Source organism: Mugil cephalus, chromosome 1, assembly GCF_022458985.1.
Source record: "Mugil cephalus isolate CIBA_MC_2020 chromosome 1, CIBA_Mcephalus_1.1, whole genome shotgun sequence".
Taxonomy (NCBI): Eukaryota; Metazoa; Chordata; class Actinopteri; order Mugiliformes; family Mugilidae; genus Mugil; species Mugil cephalus.
Window position 1 is genome coordinate 50,410,355 of NC_061770.1, and position 22,547 is coordinate 50,432,901.

Here is a 22,547-nt window from a genome sequence, read left to right on the forward strand (position 1 = left end):
TTATCCCTTTACTAAAATATGTTGGTTTCATGGTAATGCATGTTCAATGAAATTTAAATTTGTGGGAGAAATTTAAAAAGATGTATTAAAAATGTCTAATAAAGACTTTGTGAGCCCCCTATATTATCTCGATGGACCCCCTAATGGGGGTGTTGACCCGCTGTTGAAGACCCATGCTCCAAGTTGAATAACCAATCAATTTAGTGGACTTTCTGTTTTGCGGCCAATTTCAACATGATGAGTTGGCTAAAAATCCTCCGACAGGGGTCCAACTAGTGCCAGCGGTGTAGCATTGTCAAACTGGAGCCTTAGAGGCTGCCCAAAGCAGAAAGCCCGACTCTGACCAGCTGTCGACCACAGGCTTGGTGTGCCACAACCTTTAGGATGGGTATTTAACCTTAGTATCATAGTGCTCAAAAACTTAATCCATGAAAACTGAATCCACTGGATCAGATTTGATTTTAATGTGCTTGTGATTGTCCACACGTTGCCCAAATTTTAACATCACAGAAGAGTTTTAATTATGTGTCATAACACTAATAATAGCATATGAGAGGTGGACTGAGGACAATGCGTCTCCAGAGGTGAGAGGATATCTGGTGACAGAGTTGCCCTGACAAGAGCTCCAACAGCTGGACAGCATCTGCTCGTTGGACTCCGTCCAGAGACTGCCCGAGGCTGTCACTGAAGTGCATAAATCCAACTACTGTGACAGATGGATGGATTTGCTTGCATTTAGAACAAGTGCCAACATATCAAAGCATGACTGGATGTATACATTTACAATGAGCTCCTGTTCCCCCAGAGATCAGGTCACAAATTATGTATTGCCTGACTTTACAGTAGGCATACATATAGTGAACATCCAACACCTGTGTGTACACCTAGCGTGACTACTCTTTAAGTAAACACAAAATACACTCGCTTTTCAAAGTGCAACTGATTGTTCTTGATTAACTAAACTAAAACTTGTGAATGTTACTGTTTAGAAAATTGCTATTTGAAGCTAAACCCCTTCTGGGAAATAGTTTCCCCTTTATTTTTCTTTCTTACAAAGAGGGGATGAAAGTGATATTATCGGTAGTTTTGCTCTCAGCAGGGACACATCTGCTAACAAGGCTAATTTTACACTCATTGCCTCAGCATATCAGCACTCTGCTTAGAAAGTGTTTCAGCGGTAGATTTCTTCTTAGGGGTTTTTTCGTTTTTTTCCCCCACATGCATACGTACAACACAACACTCATCTACACATGGACATGCTGCAGTTTCTATGGAAATGCATGCAGAGATGTTCTTAATTAGAGTTCTTCTCTATAAATAAAGCACAAACAGTTCTATTTCCTTACAAGGTACAGAAAAAGGCTTTTATACAAAATACAAGTATAATTACAATTTAGTCTGTGAGGTAGTTTGGTCAGATTTAACCAAACACTACAGATTTTAAAGCAATAATAATGTCACACTATTTTGTTTATTGGGACACCTCTTTGTGTATTATCACCCATGGTCACTAGGGGGCAGATGTCCACACAGCGAGTTAAACATAATGCATTTTTTACAGGTTATGATCTCACGGACCTATTCAGCACATGTGAAGCGACATTAGTTTACAATTGGGGGTACGTTTCTTGAGTGTCGACAACTGTCTTGTCCAATATCCTCTTTGAGCTCGGTTTTGGTCTCCACCAATGCCTCAGAGAGGTAACTGAGTTTTAGCTGTTGTTATTTTTATCAGCTAGTCGTTAAGGTGACTGAGCTAAAAGATAAAGTCTGGAGGAAAACAACAGTTAGCAGTGTCTTATTCTGATGTGCGTGAATTTCAGTAATGTACATGGGCACAGTGCTTGTTGGAAATGTTGATATTTAATCTATCACAGGGGTCGGCAACCTTCAACAAAGAGCCATTTGGATCCGTTTCCCACAGAAAAGAAAACACTGGGAGCCACAAAACCCCTTTGACATCTAAAATGAAGATAACACTGCATATATCGTTTTTACCTCTATGCTAGGCCCATAGTGTGTTGCATTTATGAAATGAAATAACTGCTACAGAGAAAACGAAATTGCATTTTTGTAACATAACAGGGATTTATTCGTGGTTGGCTTACCTGGGATCGAAAAGTCCAATAAACAGCGAGCTGGACCTGCAGGTGGGTGTCGCATGTCGGCAGTTGTGACGTATATTTTGGGCGACAAAAAAATAAATACATTTTATTTTAATGTTAAAAGATCACCATCAATTCAAATTTAGAATTATATTTTTTTTAAAAAAACTAACGCACTAAAATAAAAATACATTTGAATTAAATACTCGATAGCAACTAGTAAATGTGCTGCAATGCACTGTGGGAGTTCAGTGTTTTTTGGTTGTTTGATGTTCCAACCATGAGTGTGGTTTGGCATTCAGTGTCATTCAGTTGTTGTGTAGCTCTCGCTCGTTCACTGATGAGTGACTAGTTGCCGCTATTCTGAGGCAGTTAGCGTGAAAAAGTGAACGGCTTTGATCAGCGTCCTTGCTCCGCACCGCTCGCTGCAGAGAGCCGCAACAGAGGAACGAAAGAGCCGCTGCCGACCCCTGATCTATCAAGCTAATGTTAGCTGACACATGATGCTAACACAGACAGCTAAATTAATCCAATAAGCATGCATACATTGAACATCATTATAGTGGTACAGTATGTAACCAGAATGGTGACCATTAAGATGAAAAATGTCAACATTTTATATTTGACTTTTTAGCAAGTCTAAGTATGTAGTAGTCTAAATATACACAGTGACAGTGTTGTACAAATGTATTGCTAACCATAAGCTCTCCCTGTTTGTCATGAATAAACCTGATTTCACAAACACCTGAGAGATGCAAGTAGGATTTTTTATGTTTTTAAAGCACAGTCTGTCCAGCTCCTCATTATCACAGCAGTATAGCCACTCATGTCAAGCACTGCTTTGATGCTGAAGGGGGACATTTCCATCAACCAAAGGCTCTCTGTAGTCCACCAATTTGCTCTCTTACAGCCTCCCTCTTCCTCTTGACCTTTCACTGTGACCTTTAATCAAAGCAGAGTTATGGCTCCCTAGAGCCATGGCTAACTACCAAATCACATGTCCCGACAGTGCAGCAGGGATTTGACGGGTTTGAAAAGTTGGTGTCCTTTTCTTAATCCTACGGCAGCACGCTGAATAATGCATGTTTCCTTTTGCTGGGAAAGAAAGACGACAGTGATTCAGCGTGTGATGCAGTGTCAGATTTTGAAAACCCTAGTTGTGGTGAAACAAGACAAAACGCTGTAGTGTGTAAATGATGTAGGAACCTCTCAGTGGGACAAGATCGGCGTCAAGATGCGCCATTGTTCCCGTTTAGATCTGGGACAGTGATGCAGTAGTTTTGTGCCTTAAAGTTTAACACTGAGTTTGATTTCTGATTTTGACATCTGCACACTTTTTTTTATTGACCAGCTTCACATAGCTTTTCTTTCGTTCACCATACTGTTTTCTTTTCACATATGTTCTACCACAAAGGCCTGATTCTCTCAAGCTCTTCTGAACAGTTGAGGTGTTCCTTCCTCATCTCTTTAATCAATTAATTAGCCTGAACTTGGGATTTGAGACTGGAACCTTCGCATCACAGGTAACTCTTGGTCTTCTGTTCCTGTGGTGGTCTGCATATAGCCTTCACATGCTGGTAGCTGGGTTCAGCAGATAGGATGGGGACCTAGATCATTAAATAGGGGGCTCAGAGAATCACTGATCCTTTGCGTGGAAAGCTGATGTGGTTCGGGCATCTAGAAGAGATGACTCTCGGGCACCTCTTCTTAGAGGTTTACCAGACATGAGAAGAATTATATATCTTGTGTGGCCTGGGAACAGCTTGGGACTCCTCATGAGGAACTACAATGTGTTGCTAGATACAGGAAAATCTGGAAAACCATGCTTTGCCTATAACAGTAGATACAGTAGATAGATGAATGAATGAAAATGGATGAATGGTGGGGGTTGATGTATTCAGTGTTGCCAAAAATAGCAAAAATAAAGACTTGAATGAATAACTGTGTCCAAACGTTGTGCTTGTACTACATGCAGTATATAATACCAAATGCTACTGTTTAAGTTGATGACTTTAACAATGGCAAGCATTTCAATAAGAAAAATCCCACTGGTTTCAGTTCATCAGTGAAAATCAGGGTATTTTTCTTTTAAGCGTCACACACAAGGGAAACACGGTGGCAGCTGAATGAAAGAGTGTGTGGGTGTGTGAGGTGAGTGTGTGTGTGTGCGTGGAGGGGGGATGAAAGGTAGGAGTAGTATTAGTCATCCACCTTTACTCTTCCCAGATAATGGGTGTACGGGGATGTAAGCTTATCCCACACGTATATATTCTGCCAGGTTTTGCATCTGATGACTCCACATCGTGATAGTATGCATGAGACGTAAGCATGCACCACTGCCCTAAATACGAAGAAGTTATACAACTCCTCAATGCCAAACGTCTGTCCTCTTACGACTTTCATCACGGAGCAGACGAGGAGCGGAGGAGGAAAAATAAAAAGAGCGTGTCGTGCTGGAAGTGCACCAGTGATGTAATCCGGTTTGACTTTGGCATGCTTTGTCATCACTGAATAAAAGAGAGCAAAGTGTGTGTGCCGCAGAAATGGAGTCGGATGAAGACGGAGGGAGACGGAGAAGGGGAGGGAGGGAGTGAGTCGGACTAGCTTTCTGCCACAAAGCGTACCTAAACACTGGGATGATGTCACAGCTCACAATTTCCCATGGTGCTTTGCCGGAAAGATGAATGAAGCCAGACATGGAGGAGGCGTCAATGAAAACACACGAGCACACGCACACACACACACATTTCATCTGTATTCTAATCAGGCGGCGTGATTCAACCAAACGTCGTTCAGGGGAAAAAAAGAAAACGAAGGAAGACTTGAGTAACTGACGGGAGAAGGAGTGGTGCATAAAAACAAACCAACGGCTTACTTCATGTATCATTTCCCTTATGGCTTATGAGTTTAACAGCAAATAAATGAGACGAGGGTGGGTTCAAGAGTTATACACAGAAAGAAGAGAAGAAAGGAAATGAGCGGAGAAAGGCTGGCCGGGTGCAGGGAGCGTGGGCTGGCTCAGGAGGTTCCTGCACTAAAGGTGTGATGATGTAATTGAGCTGAAGAAAGAAAGAGAGCGAGAAAGGGAGGTTTGAGCTTTATTGTCTTTTTCAAACGAGGAAGGAGGAGGTGCACATCCCAGCGGCTAAGTCACGCATCCTTTTAGTAGAGAAGATGAAACCCTGCTAAACGCAAGGCTCAAAGAGGGGGACATCATCATCTCCAGTTAATTTGACAATATCATTATTAAACTAATATATTTCATTTTAATTTACTAAAATATTAATGTGTCTTATTCTACTGCAACTGGACAAGATAATGAGCAAACATGAGCCAATAATATGCTATAATCCAAGCCATTTTACCCTGTACTTATTTTGTACATAATACTTGTAAATGAATGCTTCATTTGAACTAGCTTTACCCTACCACTGAAACATTACTTTGGAGATTTTAGCACTTGATAGTAAATGTTTGGCTTTACATTGTTGCATGATAGGAAAGTTTTATGCTCCTCCTTACCTTACTTTGTAGCCTACTCAGGTACCGAGTAACTGCTTGATCATAATGTGTGATGATGAAATGGTGTAATCAGACTGACAAAAATATATAATATATTATTTGGTGTTTCCAATTAATAAAACAGTAATAATAATAACATCTTTAGGCCAGAGGTGTTCATCCACTTCTGTGTTAGATAGACAGCATTGTCATTTTTCCTTGTGTTTTGATTTCTCGTCTGCTTCGTGTGATGAGTTTTGCCGCCATGGCACCACAGTTTGTGTGGTCGTGTGACTGTGTGGCTACATCTGATTGGTGAAATGGTGTCAGAATAAATAGAGACAGAATAAATTGTTAAAAAAAAGTAACGAGTCGTGTGTAGCCAGTGGAGCGAGAGTAGTATTTCTTCTTCACAAATCTACTCAAGTAAAAGTATAAAGTATGGTTCAGAAACTCTACACTTAGAAATTTTTTTTTTCTAAAAGTTACTCAATTGAGAACTGTAACTCATACCTATCTCTGCCAACCACTATACACTTTCAGTGGAAGCCAGCAATAAAGCAACAAGCCAGACAACAAGAGTGACCCGTCAACAAATCATATGCATTTGCCTTCTTGTGCTGTGTAAACAAACCCCCAACACCCTGTCAGTTTTGTCATTAAGAGTTTGAGTGACACTGCAATGGCAAGTGTCAATGTTGCCAAAGCATTAACAGCATGAAGATGGACAATGGAACAGCTCCTCAAAAGTGAAGGCAAAGCAAGTTGAGCTCCCCCTGGTGACTGGCTGCAGTATAGGCCATAAACTCCACCCTCTTTGGTGGGCCAAAGCAAAACACAAAATGTAATGTCAAAAAAATGTTTTTTGAGGATTATTTTAGTCATTTTAAATAGTTAATACGAGACTGATGCGTACTCAAATATCCATTTTTTGTGATAAGGCAAAATAGCGTTTAGCCAATGAAAGGAAGTGGGGGCGTGTTGTCAATATTTATATACTGTCTATGTAATGCAGTTGTAGATTTTGACGTGTGAACATAGTGTGAACACTCCATAAGTGGCCCTGACAAGCACAGACAATTTATCCTCCCTCTGCTTCTGTTGGTTCATTGGTCATAAAACAACAACAACAAAAAAAAAAAAACATTTATTGGGATGTTACTGTGTGATTGGGACTGGGTGGACGAGAGGACACAAGGTGGTCATTCTGGAATTTGGAATGGCAGTTAAAATGCATTTTGGCATACCTGGCTATGCCTAATGGTAATGTTCCATCGTCCTTTCATGGCCAATCCCTACCCTAACCAACCACTCAGGACCATTAATACCCTCTTAAACACATTATGATAGTAATGCATTTAAGAAGGTTTAGATGGTCCTGATACTGTTTTCAATGGTACTTTTACGGTCGTGTCCTTTTTGTTATAAAATGTTTATGGATATAACTACATATATGCTCCTTCCTAGAAATAACTCCTGACACAACTGTGGTCGTCCAATATGTGGTTGTTTCCTCTGCCCACATCTCTCAAAGGCCAGACAAATGCCACAAATTCACCATCTTTCTGCCTCCTAAGCCGTAGCCTATAGGCAGACCAATTATTGTTTTACATAAACTAAGCTTACAGTGAACTTACAGGGGATCTGACTTTTCATAGGTTTCTCAGTTGACCAATATTCTACTTAAAATACCTGTAAAATCTAACAGCATCCATACTTAAGCTATGCCGTTGGATCTGTAGCCTTCCCTGTAGCCTGACATGCACCTCTCCTGAAATGTATCTACGTGTCCTAAAGACGCAGACATCTGTCACTGGTCTAACATGCATTTCCTTGTCCACGTCTGTCCAGAACAAACACAGTCCCTCCTTCCTCCTACAAACCATCTACTCAGATGTCCTGTCTTTCTCCTGGGCTGCAGTGATTTCAGCTTGGTTCAACATTTATTAGCTTCAGCACTCAGCTGCTCAGTTCCAGTCACCATTGTTTAAAGTACACAGAGAAACTCAACCCACCTAACTGCTGACTAACGTTCTAGCTGCGTATTTACAGAACGATGCCAATACACCAGCTCACAAATGCACTCTCCTTTGCCAGATCATTAGGTACACTAGTGGAAATGAATCAGTCTTGCACTAGATCCTCCTTGATGACTCACTTTATGATGAAACAACATCTGTTCATTTTGGAGGATGTAGTTTGTAGTGCTGCCAAACTGGATTGAGTTAAAACTGTTTAGTTTGTTTAGCCTAGCTACAATGGGACTGTGACAACAGCAGAATCAACATCAAATGCTGAATACCGTAGGCACGTCTAACCCATTTTTAGGGGTCCTCAAGCACTGCGAAACTTTGCCCCAGCACCCCTAGAAATAAGAGTTGAAAAAAACTTTGATTGCTCATTTAATTTCAACTTCTTTTCTTTATTTGTTAAACCAAATCATAGCTTCGTGACAGAATAGTCTGACATTAAAGCACCCCTAAAGCTCGATGAGTACCATAGCCTTAATGAAGCTAGGATGTAGTGCAGGACTGTTATATTAGAGCGCAATCGTTTTAACCTAAAGTTTTAATATGTACCCAGTAATCTGTTTACTAAGGGAGAATGCTAAGTGTGCTTATACCGGTTTTAGTACTGAGTTGTAAACGAAGTTTCACTGCGGGAAATATGTATATATTACTGCACAAATGAATTCCACAGTAACAACATCATTATTTCTAGGAATTATTGGAGTTATTGTCAAATATAATATTCCTCTGGGGGAATTTTATGATCGGATCACATTAAATATTAGCCGGTGACACCAAACGCACGCCCCTGGGTGACTGCAGCCAGTGGAACAGCGAGCCATCACACTTTCATATCGAGGCCACGGGAGGATGATGTAAAGCAGCCTGCATCCAACGCACCGCCGGTGGTCGGCTCCGCTCAGCCTTCCCATAGATATAATGCAGTGGGATACCCAGCGGCGGCAGCAGCGGATTACATAACCTCCATCCCGCCTCGTGGCTGTAATGTAATACATAAATAAATATGTTAATAAATAAATAAAACACCCAACATCAAATAAAACCTTAATATATTTTGCTATTTATTCATTTATTATCATTCTTAGTTTTTTTCACGTTTAAGAAAATCTGTGACGAAGTGAAAACTCTGGCACGCGCAGGTTTCAGCGGGTCCCTCTGCCCGCACGTGCATCCATTCCCCATTCCCCCCAGAGCCTGCTTGTTCTGGGTGAGGGGGTTGGAAAAAAAAGAACATCATAAAACAGCAACAATAATAATAATTAAATCGACATAAACAAACTTCATCTCCTGGGTGTTTTAATCCGTCCCCCCTCTCTCCATGATTCACGCGCCGACCGCGATGACGGTGGCCAGAGGAGCGGAGACTTCTGACGTCAGGCGGGGAGAACGACACGCGCGTCCAATGAGGGGCCGAGGATGCGCAGCGCGAGGACGGAGCAGCCGACGGAAGGCTAATAACCATGCCAACCGAGGAATAGAGCGCGCGGCACTGACTGGGGGAGAGAGAGAGAAAGAGAGAGAGAGAACAGAGGAGAACGAGAGGGGGGAAACCCTGAAAAGAAGAAAAATCTTAAAAACCACGTTCGCGCGTAAAGTGGAGGACAGGGGACGAGGAGGAGACATCCCGGCTTGCTTCAGGGGAGAGGAAGAAGAAGACAAGAAGGAGCTGGTAATTTTCTCTCTTTTTTTTGTGTGTGTGTGTGTGTGTGTGTGTGTGTCTGTGGCGTGGTCTCCCCTCTACTTTCTCTCCCTCCCTCCTTCCCTCCCTCCCCCCTCTCTCCTTCTCCCTCTGCACTGCTGCAGCTGAATGCAACTGAACCAAGTATTTATTGTTCCCTCTTTTTTTTTTTTTTTTTGGATACATTGAAAATAAAATACACTCGTGGCGTTTAAAAGCTCGCGACTGCTGAACGCGCCGCTGCTGCTGCTGCTGCTGGTGGTGTTTTTTGAAAACTGGGATGCACCGGGCTGCACGAGCTCCCACTGCACCCCAAGGATGTACGCTCCGGCTTTAGGAGGAGGAGGAGGAGGTGGAGGAGGAGGTGTTGGTGGTGGTGGTGGTGGTGGTGGTGACCTTCCCCGGCCGTTTGCAGTCACTGAACGCGTGTGCGTGTGCGCGTGCGAGCGACAGAGACTAGAAATAAAGGTGGCAGTGTGTGTGTGTGTGTGTGCGTGCGTGTGTGTGTGTGGACGTTGAGGTGGGAGGTGTGAGAGGGGAGAATTTTTTTTTTTTTATGAATGGAGCTCCACATCATTTTGGCGCGCGCGCGCTCCGGCTGAGTTTGAGCTAAAATTAGCCCGGGTATTTTATTTATTTATTTAAATTATTTATCCCTCCCACCCCCACCACCCCCCACACACGCATCCCCCGTCTTCGTTTGCGTGCACAGCTCCAGTAGCTTCAGCAGCAGAATCCGAATTAAAGAGCTTCTAAATGCGGACACACGCGCGCGCACGACCACGCAAGCACACACACACACACACACACACACACACACACAGGCAGACACACGTCCGGGCACGCGCTTCATACACGTCTGCCGGTGAATAGGACAGCAGCTAGCCGTGCCCCAGGACGTCATGCACCATTTTTAGAGACGCTCTAAAAATAGAATGTCTTGATGATGGTTCTGATTTTGAGAAAACTGAAGGTCTCCGCCTCCGTCCGGCGTCTGTTAGGTAGGAATGCATCACACTTAAAGCTCCCTTGGCTTTTTTTTTTTTTTTTTTTTTTTTAAATTGTGATGTCTGGTTGCGCTGACCGCTCTGCCGGGTTGCCCTCAAACCAAAATGGATGGAATATCTCTGTCAGTTCCCTGTCTCTTTCCGTGTCCGCACCTGCTGTTTTTTTTGCCGCCGCTAATCACCTGTCGGCGTGGTGCGTGGGGGCTGCTGGTGACGTGCGTGGCGAAGGGTCAAGAGCATGCTTGTTTTCATGAATGAGCGGATGGATGAGCGATGGATGAGGGGATGGATGGAAACGTGTCTTATTTCTTTCTCTTTATCAGAGGGGGTAGCTCCTCCTTGCTTCCCTCCTTTGTTTTGTCCCCCCCCCCGTCTAGTCTCATGTCCTATTTCGTTTCCCTACTCACGCTCTCTCTCTCTCTCCTCCCCCCCTTCCCCGTATCTTATTCTTCTTTTACATCCCCCTTTCCCGTTTTTCATCCCGTCTCCGATGATATGCACGTTTTCTTTTTCATTTTTTTTTCTTAACCGTGGCTTCTGGTTCCTCTCTCTGAATTCATTTGGTCATTTGGTCTACTATCATTTTTTTTATTTCATTCCTTTCTTTCTTGGTCCAACTTACATTAAAACCCCTTCATTGCCCATGTCTGAACTTTTACCCACTCACATTTCTCTCTCCCACCTGTTCCCACCTCTCTATCATCTCTATTTCCAAACTGCCTCCGTTTTTCTTCCAATCGATCTCCCCGCTCCTTCCCTCACTTCTCATCCTTCCGTTATTTCCTCCCTCCCTTCTTCCCCCTTTTTCTCTCTCTTATTCCTCCAGCTATGATTCTCTCCCTGGCTGCAGTAGCAGCCATGAGTAGCGGCGGCGGAAGCAGCCTCAACTCCTCCTCCCCACTCGACCCCTTCGACTCCTCCACCTCCTGGAGCCTGGGCGAGGACCCGTCCAACTCTTCCTCCGAGCCTGTCGTGAGAACTCTGACCCCCGATCTCCAGCCAGCGACCACCGCCGTTGCTGTCCAGGAAGTCAGCCCCTGGGATATTGCGCTTTGCGTGACCGGGACGCTCATCTCCTGCGAGAACGCGCTGGTCATCGCCGTGCTGTTTTACACGCCGACGCTCCGCGCGCCGATGTTCATCCTGATTGGGTCGCTGGCAGTGGCGGATCTCCTGGCCGGCCTGGGCCTCATCTTGAACTTTGTCTTCATGTATTTGGTGGACAGCTCAGTGGAGTACGTGACGCTGTTGTCGGTTGGACTGCTCATCTCAGCCTTCTCTGCGTCCGTCTTCAACATCCTCGCCATCACAGTGGACCGATACCTGTCGCTGTACAACGCCCTGACCTACCACACGGAGCGGACAGTCACCTTCACCTACGTGATGGTGGTCCTCATCTGGGTGTCGTGCCTCACGCTCGGCTTGCTCCCGGCGCTCGGGTGGAACTGCCTGAAAGACGAGTCCACGTGCAGCATCTGCCGGCCCGTCACCAAAAACAACGCGGTGGCCCTCGCCGTCACTTTCCTTCTGGTCTTCGCCCTGATGATGCAGCTCTACCTTCAAATCTGCAAGATCGCATTCCGCCACGCGCAGCAGATCGCGGTGCAGCACCAGTTTGTGGCCATCTCCACCACCAAAGGTGTCTCCACTCTGTCGGCCATCCTGTGTGCCTTCGGGGCGTGCTGGCTGCCGTTCGCCATGTACTCCATCGTGGCCGACTCCAGCTACCCCGTGATATACACGTACGCCACGGTCCTCCCGGCCACCTGCTGCTCCGTGATCAACCCCATCATCTATGCTTTCCGGAACCCAGACATCCAAAAGTCGCTGTGGATGGCCTGTTGCGGGTGTGTCCCATCCAACCTCTCCCTAAGACCCAGGACCTCCAGCGACGTGTAGCAGGGAAGGTTGGTGTCTGTTTAGCAAGATGCTAGACGCCGAGTCAGGGTTGTCAGACGGAGAGGACGGGAACAAGGGTCTGCGTGGAGAAAGGTCGAAGGTTAAGGCTGAGGAAAGAGATTTCCCTTCCTCATATCAGGGCGTGAAGGCTGGTGACGGAGGCTCAGCTGGCCATTCTCAAAGTGGCACTGGCAGACGAGGAACAAAAGGACAGCGCTTGGTCAAGAGAAGACGAAACTTATAAAGATCATGTTCTGTAGCGATGGAGGAGGCATGAAACCAACTGCAAAAGCCTGATTGTGGTATCCTTAAAGTGGCTGCGGAGGTCGGTCAGCTGACCACACGTGAGAAGTGCGGCCTACTACTTCTCAAGAGTAGCATATGTGCGAAGGTGAGATTTAGAAAGAAATGTACTAAATCTCCATATAGGACCTGAGCTTGAGCAGCGCTGCATGGTTATGCAATCAGAAGGAGTGGACCAGTCTTGGAATATGTGTTTTCACTGATGTGTTTGAAATTAAGTGGCGTGTGGGTAAAAATACAACGAGCTAAATATACAATGACCTTGAGTATTCTCAATGAGCTATCTTTACGGTCTTCTCCTGATATAAAAAGAAGAAAGGATGAGTATTTGCTCCCTTCAAGCATTCTTAGCAACTACATTCCCTTGATCTGATGCAGATTATGCAGTTAGTAAGTGCAAGGGTAATTAACTCAATGCTATTCATGGTGTTACTACCGAGCCCATAATAGACTTTTCCCAATGCCAACAGCACGGTCTGCATTTTTAGATTCAAGACAGCTGCATAAGTTGGTGAAGAATTTGTCGCAAATTCCGAAAAACGCAACTTCTAATCATCACCCATCACTCCTCATACACACATGCATACATAGCCCCTTCCTCCCCCTCGCGTTAATTTGCAAAACCTAGAGAGGGTTTTCCATATATAGACTGCCGTGTGTTGTCCTTGGTGCGATCGAATCAAACGCGCTCCGCATCCGAGAGGAATGGGTTTCTCAGCCCTGCCGCTGCGCCGTGACTGCGAAGCAGAGCGAGCTGAATTCAGCACCAAGGACAGCGCCACTGCAGCGCCGCTACCCTGGGAATGCTCTGTGCTGAGGGGGGAGAGAGAGGGCTGGAAAGTAGGCTACGCTGTTCTCTACGCACTCTCTCTACACCATCTTGACAGAGAATGCGAGACGGGGGGGTTTAAAGGACCATTCCATTTTTTTTTTTTTTTTTTTTTTACTCATTTTCACTTTATTCTGCGCCTCATTGAGACACAAAACAATGCTAATGAATAATTCGACTGCCTTCAATTAAAACTGTCAGTCAAACCTTCGTATGATCAACCCAGCATCCCTGAAACGAAATGCTAAAGCTTCACATTATACAGTCACAGCCCCAATGAGTGGCTCAAATTTTTACATTTACAGATATTTACTTGGCACAAATGGCATCACAAAAGAAAAAAAAAAGAAAAATGACCCAACGTTTAATTGAAAAGACTGCTTCAACTGGTCTGAAACGTCCAACTGAGGTCCTAGAGTGCAACTATGACCCTGTCCTTTCTGTCTTCTGCCATTCCCGTGCCTCTCTTGTGTCTCTGCCGCTGGAATTAGGGTTGAAAATAACGACAAATGACTAAAAGCAGCCTCCTGAAACGGGCAAGGTGAAAGCAGCTGCCGAGACAACCAGGAGCTCTGTGTTTAACCGCATCTGCATAACGCCTTTTAGGCCACGCAGCTCTAAATTTAGAGAGCAGATTCCTGACTCCGCTGCCCAATTGATTATACATTAGCTAAGCTGAGCGCAATCCATACAGAAAAGGTCATTTTCATCGGGGGAGATTAGGCCGGCTACAGCAGGGTTCAAGTTAGACTTCCTTTTCATATTCAGCGCTGAAATACAGCTGTAGAATAGAAACATCATACGGTGGAATTTCCTCTGGCCTGTGCTACACACTTTCCATTTTCATTTCCCCACTTACAGCCTGACAGCAGTAGGTGGATATTCACTCCACAAACACACACACACACACACACACACACTCTCTCCCGCCCCGCCTTGAAGAAGCAGTGCAGCACTGCCCTGGGGCCCCTCTGAAGGCTCGCCGGGTTAATGAGAAGCGAGAGAGGCAAGGTGACGCGGCGTGAAATAGAAACGCAGGGCGAGACGCGCTTTAACGCGACCTCGGGTCACATCCACCACGCACCCAATCAGGATGAAGTTATTTCCCCACTGAAAGGGCATCATGTAAGTTAAATCCAGCTAATGTTAATAACGTTGCAGTAATAATGGCAGCGGGAATTGGCCTGATGCACAGAGGATGTAGTGAACGCTGTGAGGACGATCTAGAGAAGGGATTTACTGACAACCTCCACCTGCGTTTAAATGATCTATGGAGGAAGGTTTTACTCTCTTGTTCCTCCGCACAACCTCACAGAGAGTTACCATGACTAAGCTTTTGGCATGCTGCTAATATACATGAGTGGGAGGTGTACTGGCGTTGGGAAAACAGTTCGTGGAAACTGTATGGGCTGCAGTTTCAAACTATAAAACTAAACATTAGAAAAAAAAACAACAGGTTGTTTCTGTAAGGACAGGGAGTTACTTCCAAATTCAACGCTTTCTACCAAATAAATCACATTAGACGACAGCAAACAGACATTTGAAAATGGCGCATAGGAGAAGCAGGTATTAAGATATTTTTTTTTTCTATAGTGTAAATTGAAATGTAGAAGTGTTGAAGTGTTTTCTATTCTTCTTGGCAGGAACAAACAATCAGTTGTTTTTGCAGCAGTCGGTAGCAAGACAACAGCTACACTAGTTTCTGTCAAAGATTCTGTTTAAAATAGGCAGAATCCCTTGAGATTTTTTTTGATTTGATTTATTTATTTTTTTTGTTTTGGCCTTCTTGGAACAAAAAACTCTTTTGCAATAATGTCCAACTGTATTTTGCTCTGTACAAAAAAAAAAAAAGAAAGAAAAAAAGCCACAATCGCAAAACAGAGAGAGAAAAAGAGACGTGGTCGGCTTTGAATGATTTTTGTAGAATAACTCGAAGCAAATGTTACAAAGCAAAAAATAGCACATTGTACCATGTTTGAATGAAATACTGCCTGTCTGGCCGGGCTTCTCCAAAATGCAGTTCAGCAGTAGTGAAGCGTGGAAGTAGGACAAACCTAAATGTGAAGCAAATGCTCCATTTCCATTAATAGATGGTTACTGTGGACTGACATCTTGCATTATGATTGGATTTTCTCTGCCTAAAATAAGGTTTATTGGCAGTTGTATAGTATTTTCTAAAATGCAGAATTTCATTCAAGAATCAAAACGTACAAAATCCTAATATACGTGAAGGTTAAATGGTTCCACCAGTGAAACGTGTGGCTGCTTGACCACCTCTCTTCCTCTCTGTTTTTGCTCAGTCGCTGCGTAAACAGAACAGCATAACGGCAAACCACTTAACATCAGTTAGCGTGTGAAACGCATTCAGTCAGTCTCCCGCTGCAAGCGGAGGATGTCAACTGAATCCGTTTCACGTGGAAAACTGGTGCTGATCTTCTGGGCGCACAGATCTCCTGTATGCACAATGTATTGCCTCGCAGTTGGAAATGCTAGATGGGACACGCAGAATGATGACGTGAGCTGAGATTAATGTCACATCCAATAGAGTTTCTCACAAATGGTCATTGCTGCCAGTGTTGAACAACATCCCTCAAAGTTTAGCCCTTGAAACGGCATATTAATAGATGATCTAATATATAAGTTGTGGCCTTTAAACTCATCTTCTGATGTTCCTGCTCAGACATAAATCAGACTGTGATTAGAATCATGATCAGAACTGGATTAAATCATTAGGATTTGTAGTATATTATAGCCTCCATATCTGGCACATAAGGGGTCCACGGTGCTAATAGTTGTTTGAAGTGGCCTTGACTCCACTAATAAAAAATGATCAGCAGGAACATATCAAATCAAATCAAATCAAATCAAAAGTATGAATAAGCTCAGAATAAAGCTGTATTGTCCTGTTGGACATCTAGCTGACTAACTTAGAGGACAGTGTAGAGAAAGTTAAAAGCTTTTGTGCTAGCTAGTCCTAGCTAGTTAACCACTACAGTTGCATATGTACTTTTTCATGTGAACAAGCCTTTAAAGGTACGGACACACCAGTCCGACGTCACGCAACTCCTATTTGACAAATTACAGACATTACCAGCAGGTGGCAGTAGTCGGTATTTGTCATTTAAAATGGGAAACAGGAAGAGCTACTATTGGCTGGGAGGCTAGTGAGACAGGAACAGCTACAAACCATCGTACAGAGCTGACTCCTCCTGAATCATGGTGGTCAGTTAGTCTACCTTTTATTAGTTCTAGATGATCAAGCTCGTAAAATATTTGTGTATTTGATTGTACGGATGAGATGAAGTTGTTCAGTTTGTATAAATACTGCTGAGAGAAGTCCAGCTACTGCCAAAGGTGCTGGACAACCCCTCAAAAACTAGGGTTACAGATGCTCACAAATGGCCCAACGAGCAGCTTGGTGTGGTGCGGTAATATTTTCACATTTATCAATGGATAACATCATCTTCTGTGAGTGGAAGGATTTGGTGACGTCTAGCCCCACTTTCACAAGCTATATCGGGCAACTTTCAAGTTTTACAATCAAGCTATAATTGGCGCTTTCGGACAGCTTTTTAAGCCAGATTTGATTTGGCAGTACAAGTGTCAGCTACTGTTTGAAAAAAAAAAAAAAAACTCACAACAATTATTTTGTCTAACTCTGCCGGGGAATGAAACAAAACCACAAATCATCGGCCGTTTTACGAGCGCGCCGTTTGAAAACGTGGACTCAGGCATCGCTCAGCTGAAGCGACTGGTCCCGAGGTTCAGCGTGTCTCCTGCGCTGCGTGACCCAGCACGGTCCCATCTGGCATGTCCATCCAGCGGCCGTTCCAACAATGAATAATACTCATCTGTGAATATGTCACTACTCAGACAACCATTCCTGGGGCGGGAGTGGACGGACCACTCACTGTGTGTGTGTGTAAATGTGCGTGTGCTTGTGCGTGCGTTCTCCACCCGGGAGCATAGCCAATTGTAATGAACCATAACTCAACCAAGTCTCACTGTAAACACGAACACACGCAGAATAGTTTTGTCGGCCGCTATACAGGACTATAATTCAACTTTAAAAAAAAATGAAAGAAATACTGTACAAGTGAGTGTGTGTGTGTGTGTGTGCGTGTTATTTTTCTTATGCAATGCTGTACAGAAATGTATATTTTTGTAATGTTCATCAGGGCATGAGTTACAGGACATGGTCACTGCTGTGAGCGTGAGTTTGTTGTGCGTATGTGTGCGTATCTTCCTCTTATATGTGTTCTTCCTATAAAATGTCAAAAGTTTCTTTTGGGGGAGGGGTTGTTTGTCAGATATGCTGAATATGCTGAAAAAGTGCCATATTTTTTGACTTTCTAGTGTCTTATTTTCGGTTCGTGCTCATCCTCTTTGTGGGTTAATCTGTAAACAACAACATCAACAACAGCAGAAAAGGTCAGGGGCAGCAACTTTGAGCCAACGAGAGTCCATCGTTTCAAAACGACACATTTTGCTTCTGTGCGTTCAAAATGTCTTCTGCCGTAACGGCGAACTTGTTTGTCCATAAAAAGACGTGCAAAAAGACACGGGGAGACGGGGCATGAGCAGCGTTGTACGTCACAGAGTCAGGTTTCCAGTGACGTCATTTTTTTTCTCGTCTCAGTCGTGTCTGAGGGAGCAGGTCGTTTCAAAGACATCCCCCTCACTTTTCCTCTTTTCGCCTGCTCCTTATTCCTTCACACCTCTCCCTCCTGTCCTCTTTGCACTTTTTCCTCCCGTTACCTTACTCCTCAGCGTCATTTCTTTCTTTTCTTTTATAGAGTGACGTGCAAGCGCTCGTCACTCTATTCCCATTTCCGTCTATTCTGTCTTTTGACATCCTCGGCTATCTCTTTTTACTTCCTCCGTCTCTTCCTATTGTCTAACATTTTGCTATCCTTGGCCCTCAGGAAGCCAGTTGGTCGGGGCGCCGTCTAAAAATAGTTCCCCTGAACGGAGATAAAATAAGAGTGAAACAAGGGACAGCAAAAAAAAAAAAAAAAAAGGAGGGGAGGTAGTAAATAAAGAGGAACCTTTCGCTGGTTTAGACGGAAACATCACCTTTTCTTCTTCTGAAGTTTTCCTCCCTCCTGCCTCATGTCCTTCTCTAAAGCAGGCATTCATCCGTGTCTATTTTTATTCCTCTGCCTCATCCATCCATTTTTTTTTGGAGCTTGTCTTTTTTTTTCTTGTGAGCACAAGCATTTACATTTTAAAAGCAGGGTTTGGGCCGAGTGCCTACAGTTAATAACAATAATAATAATGATAATAATAAGCAGGACCAGCTCAACTGTCACTCAGTCATGCTAGGCCAATGATTTCCCTCTGTAACCTACAACCTGGCCACGCTTCAGGCAAGCAGAGATTGTCAATCAGAAAAAAAAAGAAAAAAAAAACTACCATTACAGAGCTAATTTTGTATTGGACCAAGTATGGCCTTCACAGAAACACATCGTTTTATGCATGGATCCTGTTGATGGGACAGGAAGCAGCACGAGGGGGTCATGGGGTAACAATACTGTGATGTCAATGAGACATTATGTGGCGTCCTCGAGTCATTTTATTTGTTTATTTATGTTTTGCAAACCATCACTGTTTCTTTCCTCCTCTTTTTTCGCGTTGTGAAATGCTCGGCCGGCGACGAAAAAGTACAAATGCACTTTATGAGATGGACATGTTACACATTGCACTTGTAAATGTCGAATGTAAAACCTCGAAGAGAAAGATTTATTTTTACTATTGTAAATAAACTGAGAAGAGAGAGAGAGAGAAAAAAAAGTCTGCAAAAAAAAAAAAAAAAAAAAGTGAACAATTTGCCAAATAAAGTGCGAAGAAGAAAAATACGAGTTGTGTGTTATTTCACGTGCTGGCATCTGGTGACGTCTTGCGTTTGGAGGAGACAGTGTGACATTATGTGGGTGTTATTTCGAATGTGTGTGTGTGTGGGACTGTGAGTCAATATTGCAGGTCAGTGTAGTGTAAAGGAAAGCCTGAGAGTAAGATATGAAAAAAAGGAAGATGCTGCATGAATTATTAAACCACTCCCTGCTTGCATAACAGGAGAAAAGGCACTGGTAGGGAGAGGAGAGGAAGAGAGAGAGGAAAGAAGAAAAAAAAGGGGAGAGTCCAATCAGAGGAGATGCAACACACACATGAAAACACATGTGACATTGTAGAGGAGAAAGATCTTGTGTGCGTGAGGTTTTTCATCTGTGGACAGGTTGTCAGGAACACGTGGGTGTATGTGTAGGCATGTGTTCCCAAGAGGCAAGAAGTGAGGAGGATGCAGTGTGCGTTTTTGTGTGCGAGGGTGGGGCCTCAAACGCAGGCGCCACGGCTTCATTCTTAATAAATCATTAACAATGCAGCTGGAGACTTTGTTTGGTGTAAACTGGCGGTGCTGCGCATAACCTTTAATTAAATCAATTACGAATACATTTGTGTCAGTGTTTTTGACACGTGTGAGCGTGACGTTCCGACTCCTCGCCTCGTGGAGGTGAAGAGCTCCACCGTGTGGTTGGAGGGGAGCGCTTTGCAGCGAGGAGGCGAGGGGAAAAGACGCAGCACCCACCCCCGCACACACACCTCACTTCTTTTACGTCATTACAGCAGCTCTGTCTCTCTCATAACAACCCAACCCTTTTTTCCCTCATACAAGCTCTCTCTCTCTTTCCACTCACCCATATCTACTCTCACCATTGCTCTCCCTCCTCCCTCTCTCCATGAGTCACAAGGCTCCCTTCACCGTCTGCTCCAGGACGCTGCGAATCACCTCTATGTATGTGCGTGTATTTGAGAGCAACACAGAAGGTGGTGATATTCTTGCATCTGCTTGCATCTGACTCACAGGGCAACACACCTCTTCATCCGGATTTAAAAGTTTTAACGAACATTTGATTGAAAGTTGATTTCCTCCATGTGGCCAGGAAATGACTCACGAGTGATGCGAGCCGGAGACGATCATAGAGCTGAAAGCTCAAGCTTTCCAGAAACTGTTTTCCTGGAGGTTTACTGGATGATCTGTTTGTTTTCCTGGATGCTTAATATCCCCAAGCTTAACTCAATTGATTTAAGCCACAGGGTCATCAAAAGAGGCTGCTATGTCGTACATGGCACACCAAAAGAATTAATCAGCACCGTCATACATTATGGAGTTTCTTGTCAAAGCTTCAAAAAGTGCAGCTACCAAGCCTCTTTTTCTCAAAATAAAGAAAGAGATTAGTCAAAAATCTGGGATAAGTATACCGATAGAGGAAATTAAAAGAGGCATTTCAACCAACAGCTACACATCTGAATCGGACCGAGTCACACTCATTTACCTACAACATGACATTCATTTAGAAACCAGCATCTGCATTCTCGTATCTTTAGAGATTGGTGGATTCTGTAAACACACATGACAACAAAGTCCAGGACATGATCATTCTGCAAACTCTTATAGTGTGTAGTAAGTGGAGTTCCTCAAGGTATAATACTGGGGCCTCTTATATTTAGCATTTACATACTTTAATGAGGCAGTTTTTTTTTTTTTTTTTAGAATAATAATTATGGAGACGACATCTCACTATGTGACCTAGACTATTCATTCTAAAAAACAATCAAACCACTATTTTGGTGAAACCAGGGCTGTGGCTTCTGTATAATTCAGCTTATTTTCACACTTTTCTGAACCTTTTACTGTTTTTCTATTTTCTAGAAAAGAAGAAAACACACCTCTGTTGGTTATATTTCACGTGTTACAAAAATGCACGGTGCACTACTATCAGCTATCGAGGTTCAATATTCCTAATGTACGTGTAAGTACACCTTATAGGGGGTTTTAAAATAAATAAATAATAAAAAAAATCTTTCTTTTACACCTTACTGGAATCACACTCTGTGCATATAAATGAATAAAAACACATTTCTCAGCACAGCACTTGTTGACCTTACACAGTCCTCTGTATCTACAATGGATAGTCTACTCTTCATTTGGCTGACTGTTTAATTTCATTACATTTTTTTTTTTTTTAAATTTAATAAAAAAAAAAAAAAAAAAAAAAAGAAAGCTCACTATAAACTGATACTGTCTGCTTCATTAATTCATTCATATCCCTTGGATAGCTAAGCTACAGTATTGTAATTTTCTTATATAGTGAACAAATTCTGGGTTTCTTTGTGGGTTCACTATCATTCTTTCGAAATAATAACCATAATCAAATCATTGCCTCAAAGACGAGAAATGAACCAAAAAACTGCTGTTAATTGTTTGTCTAAGGAGCAGTTGACATCCTGTTTATAAGTTATGATCAACCAGTGACTCATGACACTGCTGTTCCCACCAACACGATTTATCTTGGTGCTATTAAACCAGGTGGCTGACATTTTAATCAAGCTGATAATCATATTGTTATTGGTCTTCCACACAGGAAAGGGATCAAACATCGTGTCTCTCTTAAATGCGTACGGAATGAGTCATTGTAGTAATTGGTTCCCCTATGATATCACATCATTATTTCAGTGGACATACCCGTTTTTTTTTTCTTCTAAAATTAGAAGCATTTTAGCTGAGGAAAAAGGACTGAATAAGTATTGTGGACCACAGAGGATCTGCATTATTCAATATGACATTAAAATATATCCTTGCAGCATTATGTGTGTCTCTGCTGTGCTTGCTACTTGTTTCTACCGCTGACCTTTCTCTCACTCTCGTTCCCTCTCTGCTGTGCTACCATCTGTCTCCCAAAATGACTCCTCTGTCCCAAACAGCACCCATCAGTTCCTCCTCCACCACCCCGCAAAGGGCCAGCGCGGCATGGAGCTGGATGCGAGCATGGTGACAGTGGTGGGCGTGTCGCAGCGCTGGCAACACGGACGGAGGATGGCTGGATTGACGTAGATGCTATGACAGGACTGATGGGATGAGTGAATGTTACCATTTCCAGCCTTTAAGTGAGAAGAAAATTCATGATGACATGGTGAATAAAGGCTGTTCTTCATAGGAAATCAAAACACCATGTGTCAGTGAATGACAAATACTCAAATCAGCCATAACATTATGATCATCTCCCTAATACCATGTTGGTCAAACAGTCCTGACCTTTAAGGTGTGGACTCCCCTAGACTCAGACTTAGACTTTAATGATTCACAAGGGAAATTACTTGGTCATAGCAGCTCAATTGTTACAAAAAGGTGAACTG

General features: G+C 43.4%; 1 protein-coding gene across 1 annotated transcript; it reads left to right on the forward strand.

Annotated features, from left to right (window-relative positions):
• The first annotated feature begins 9,026 nt into the window (after nt 1-9,026).
• gpr185b (G protein-coupled receptor 185 b) lies at nt 9,027-13,705 on the forward strand. Its single transcript, XM_047573291.1, has 2 exons — nt 9,027-9,305; nt 11,148-13,705. Exon 2 carries the CDS (start codon nt 11,150-11,152, stop codon nt 12,218-12,220), a length of 1,071 nt encoding a protein of 356 aa, XP_047429247.1. The 5' UTR covers nt 9,027-9,305; nt 11,148-11,149; the 3' UTR covers nt 12,221-13,705.
• The last annotated feature ends 8,842 nt before the right edge of the window (nt 13,706-22,547 follow it).